Here is a 5,312-nt window from a genome sequence, read left to right as displayed (position 1 = left end):
AGGGAGGGAGAAAGGAAGAAGGAATTTATTGTCCTTGAGTATGGAAACCTGCACAGTCAGGTATGTGGTTTCTTGCACTCTACTTTCTCTGATGGTTATGAAAAACTTATTACTGCAAATTTAAATTAATGGTTTTGAAATCAGAGGTGACTGTTGATGAAACAACCAAGATGATTACATTTTTCTACTGTAGATGATGCACCAGCATCTTGCAATATCAAATATAATATCATTGTGGAATAATATGCTGCATAAATGTAGCACCATGACATTTTTCAGTAGCAAATCTATCTAGGATATATATGAAATAATTTAAAAATCTTTTTGAAGTCCCCTGCATACAGCCCAGAAGAGATATAGTCTCCTCATACAGCAAAACTGACTGATAACAGCCTTGCCTTTCTTAGCTGTCATGGGGCCCCTAGAGAAAGGTTTCCAAGGTTCCAAGACCAGCAAGTCAAAAGAACTGAGGTAAAATAAGCTACCTTCAATAGGTCTTCCAAAAAACGGAATGATAAAATTTCATTTTCTACACAATCATTTCCGTTGTAACTGAAAATACAGTGTTTCAGTGTGACACTTGCAGAAGCAGTCTGGAGAACTGCACTATTACTAAAACTGCATTTTTTCCCATGTAAGGAAGGAAGAGAAAAATAAACAGTTTACCTGTTAGTTGATAGATGCAGTGAGGATCTGATAAACTGTGGATAAACAGTGGTAGTGTTTGGTGAGGTAACCATCTCTGGCTTTTCCTGCTGGGTTTAGATTGAAAAACAAAATTATGAGGATAGGATTTTTTTAGAGTGCTTCATAATGGCCTATAAATTTCAGCAATAACAAGGTAAGCAATGACTCATTCAGAAAACACAGAGTCTGAATCACACAGTATTTTCTCCACTTGCACAAACACTTCTGAACAAAGTATTTAGGATTGGTTCAAGTATTTTTAAGCTCAAGTTACAGGTTTTTAATATGTAACAGCATGTGTTCACTGATTTTAGTTTCTTAGGGAGCTCAGATGTATAGATAGGTCAAGATCTAAGAAATCAATCCCAATTACGTTTCCCAGTTTTCTAATCTTCTACTGATGAATCATGAGAGGTTGAATCCTGGACCTCTCCTGTTAAGGGATAGAGAAAAATGTGCTGCAGTGAATTCAAGAATATTACTTGCAGTGCTTTGAAAAGCCTAAATATTTAGACAGGAAGGTGACTAAAACATCATCCTCTTTGCCACTAATATGGTTAGGGATTCTAACTGGAAAAGTATTTGGCAATGATAACTGGCAGCTAAGCTACTTAGGTGGCACTGTATGGATAACTAAGTTCCCCATGTTAAGTTCTGTATTTATTTTAGGCTTTTTTCTTAAAAATAGTTTAAATTTATACTTTGAGAGAGTATTCTCTAATGAGAATTAACCAAAATATGGGCTAAACACTTCTTCGTTTATAACAACTTTTCCTCAAGGAGTAAATCTCCTCTTCCAGCTAATAATAAATGATACAGGATGGACTGCACTCAGCACTTTTTTTCATGAGGCTGATGTACGTTTCCTGGCAGTGCTTTGTTGTGAGATGCTATATCACTACTTGCAAGCCATTAAATAAGTGTCAAGAGGGGAGCATAAGAAAGCTATGTTGTTTCAGTAGAGTGCCATTTTCAGACTGGCTGTGCTATGAACTTCTAATACACTGGTTAAAATGACAGCTCTTTAGTTCATTTTACACAAGTCATTGCATTAGAGCACTCTGTGCTTAAACACTGGTGGCCCTCAGCTAGAGAGTGGGGAAACACACTCTGCTGGGAGCTGCTGACCCTCTGGGAGCCTAGGCAAGCTGAAAGGTTACTGGAGTCTTTGCAAACAAAGGAAGCTAAAAAGGAACGACTGGCTGCAAAAAACCTGATGAAACCTTAGTTTTGCTAGCAGTAAAAAAGATTATTTTTTGCAATCCGATAATGTTCCTTCAGAGTTGTTGGCATTTTGGGCCCATTCTTCCCTATCAATCAAGTTGTTTGGGAGAACATAAAAACCAGAAAATAGAGCAGCAAAAAATGGGTTTATTTGATTTTTTTAGCTTCACATAAGTATAATTCACATTACCTTTGTCCAACTGACACTGGCATAAGCACAGGTGAGCCAGACCCCGAATCCCATCCTTCATACTCCTTTCTATCTAGTCAATTAACTACTTATTTAAGAAATGATTTAAAATGTTATATTTACTTGAAAATGGAATAAATATAAAGTGATTTCATACCTGCAATTTTTTTGCTTCTTCAGACCACCAGACTTCAAAGTCTTTTTGCAGCTTCATCTTCACTTTTTTCATAAGAAGCTGCAGGTGCTCAATCTCTACCTTCAGCCCTTTGAAGTGGCTGTAGACTATTTTATAGCTAATACAAGAAGAAGTGTATTATAGATTATATTGTATTATAGATTTTACAACATATATCTGAACAAAGGTTTATCCTACCTAGAACAGTTAACAGAGTTTTAAACTATAAAATAATATGTAATAATCAGAGATGCAGAGGACACAGACAGATGGTAGAAGGAAACTTCTCATATTTTATGAAAGTTTTACTGGACAGTAAGTGCAAGAAACTTATTCCACAAACCTTTTATTTCATAAAGAAGTTAGTGAAATTCAAGTGGGATCAACATTGATTAACAATTAAAATACAAGTTCAATCAACTATGAAAATGATTTCTTTTGAATTCTCAGCATGTTACCATTAATAAATAACTGGTCATCTCGGATTCAGATAGGAGCTGAGACTGATTCCCCTTTCAGATGGAAGCTTCATTACTCTCTTGGCTATCAGACACTTGGAGATTTATCAGGAGTGTGAAACAGCCAGAAGTGTCCCCAGAGATTGTGAATAACATAAATGCTAGCAAAATACTTGGCACTGATATCCTTGTATCTATTTTTGTTATCCTCCTGGCTACAGTGACATTAGAGCAAGGATTGGTTAACCAAAGTGTATGCAGCATATTATTTACACTTAGTGAGTCCTGTATATCCTAAAGGTTTTCTTTAGGTCAAGAAAGGCAGGACTTTTCTGAATCAACCCAAAAGGCTCACAATACATTTGGATTCAAACAACAAGTTTCAAACACTAATCCTCAGGAAAGACATTAAGCTGTTTATATTTATTTTTAACCTTTAGCTCAAGCATAAATTTTCCTCTCTCATCTACTGTGGCATCTGACAGACAAACCAACAGCATATACACGAACTTTAAAACTATTAGTGAACCACAAAGCTAATATTTTTTAAATGTCAGAGAAAACCTTGAGGGTATCTGTGTGTGCAGAATTGTAATGGGAATATCCTATCAGTATAATTTATCTTCTGAAGGATGGTAGAAATCTGAGGCAGAAATAATACCTTTTTTTTTCTTCTTCAATTTGCATTCGAAGATTCTCTTCTACTGGATCAAACGTTAGTTCTGCAGAAGGATTTGAAACAGCTATAGGAGAAATTATCAGATTTAAGCAATGACTAGATGATGTCCAAAGAAGCAACTTCTAACTAAAATAAAAACTAGCTTTTAAGAGGTAGTTAACAAAATGGGGGTCATTATCCATTTCTCTCTTCTGGAAATGCTTCTTCAAATTCCTTATTTAGGCCTTACTTAGTAGAGGACACAGTCAATAACTAGTGGTTTGAATTAAATTGCTTATAATTGGGCTTTTTCCTCATTAAGGACTGGAATATTAATTTTAGATATAAATAAAAGCCAGTTAAACATTCATATTTGGCATAAAACACTATCAAATGCATTCAACCAGTGTTGGCAACAGTTTTGACAACAAAAACAAGACCAGAAGTTGTTGCAAAAAGGAGAGACACCAGTAGCTCTTAAAAGAGAGATTAACTTTGGTAAGCAATAAATTCAGATAATTAGTATAAATAAGGAAAATATCCTGAAACTATGTGAGAAAATTTTCAGGGTAAAGGAGAAGGAAATACCTTAAGAGTAGCCTAAGTTAGCCTAAGAAAGCAGTTTATGATTTCCCTATCCTGTAACAGAGCTATTTAACATGCAATAAACAATATGCTTATTCTGAGAGATGGTAAAACAGTCTTTGCATCGTAGTTTATATGTTCAGTGGTGAAAGGAAATGTAAAGTTACCTACTAATGTTACAACAGTTTCCGTTTCTAGGATGAATGAGAAGAGTTTTAGGTTCCCAAGAAAACATGTTTGACCTTTTTAACTCAAGAAAAGTGAAAGAAACAAAAGATTTGCTGTACAATATATGCAAGTTTCCATCCCAACTCTTATTTCTGCCAAGAAAATAAATTCTATGTCAGCCTGTCACAAGGCCTGAGGAGTGCACCCCTCTCTTCAAGGAGATGAATTCTGTCTGGAACAAGAGGGCAGCAATGACCCCTCTCTGCCTGTCAGCACACCAGCTGAAACCATTAATCTTTTGTAGTAGCACCCTATAGCTTAACACAGATGAAGTTGAAGAGCATTTTATCTCATTACTTAGCTCAAGCATATTAATACAGACAGCCAAGGTGGACAAAGCCCAGGCACAAGTCTCATTTCATACACTGAAAGGCTTTGCTGCATGTGACTGCAAAAGAAGAACAGGGTGAAGACATTTGTGGTGGGGAGGGTACTCTCAAAAGATAAAAATATAAACTGTTTGAAATGTTAAAGTGAACACACAAGGCAGGAGGCACAAACATCACTGCAGGAGATGCTACAACAGTGACATTGTAAAACAAGTTATACCCGAACACAACAGATAATAAAAAGGCCATCATAACCATGCCAGGACTTTAAGGAAAGCAATAAACCTTTCCATGATTACAAGGGACAAGTATTTTCTGATTTGTCACATTTCACCCCCAAGAGAAGGCATAATGTGGGAAAACACAGAGCTACAGAGGGAACTTGTGTGGAGACACTCATTGCAGAGCTCCCGAGGCTTCACGCTTTTCTGAACTCTATGAACACACAGCAGCCAGACCTGAGGGAAATGTGCTCTTGTGGAACAAACTGAAATAATTTAGGGAGTTACTGGCTCCCAAGTGAGCCATGCTCACAGACCATGTGAGAATCCTTATTATGTTTCCATGAATATTCCAGCCAGACCTAGTGTGAGCCAATTTCAGGTCAAAGGGGACTCTCCTGAGCACACTGAAGTGCATTTGTCCTACTTGCACAGTCTGTGACAGTGTCTGAGTTCAGGAGGCAGCAGCTCCAGCCCCTTATAGAGAAGGGAAATAGTATAGGGTGGAAAAGAGTAACATCTTAGAATGTTAACGCTGTTTCTGAAGTGAGGACTTC

The 5,312-nt window shown here is 36.8% G+C and overlaps 1 protein-coding gene across 3 annotated transcripts in view; it reads right to left on the bottom strand.

Moving 5' to 3' along the window:
• The window catches only part of KIF6 (kinesin family member 6), a 156,859-nt gene that overhangs the window by 12,637 nt on the left and 138,910 nt on the right, over positions 1–5,312 (bottom strand). For 2 of the 3 annotated variants that reach the window (XM_017742350.1, XM_017742349.1), the window contains 3 exons: positions 3,396–3,477; positions 2,259–2,394; positions 667–755 (listed from right to left, as the gene is read on the bottom strand). In XM_017742350.1, the coding sequence (XP_017597839.1) occupies positions 667–755; positions 2,259–2,394; positions 3,396–3,477 (307 nt within the window). The remainder of the gene's footprint in view (positions 1–666; positions 756–2,258; positions 2,395–3,395; positions 3,478–5,312) is intronic. The other variant, XM_017742348.1, reaches the window with a different exon arrangement.

The sequence above is a fragment of the Corvus brachyrhynchos genome, unplaced genomic scaffold, assembly GCF_000691975.1.
Source record: "Corvus brachyrhynchos isolate BGI_N302 unplaced genomic scaffold, ASM69197v1 scaffold188, whole genome shotgun sequence".
Lineage (NCBI taxonomy): Eukaryota > Metazoa > Chordata > Aves > Passeriformes > Corvidae > Corvus > Corvus brachyrhynchos.
Note: the sequence above shows the minus strand (reverse complement) of the source record. Positions and strands in the feature narration are given on the sequence as shown.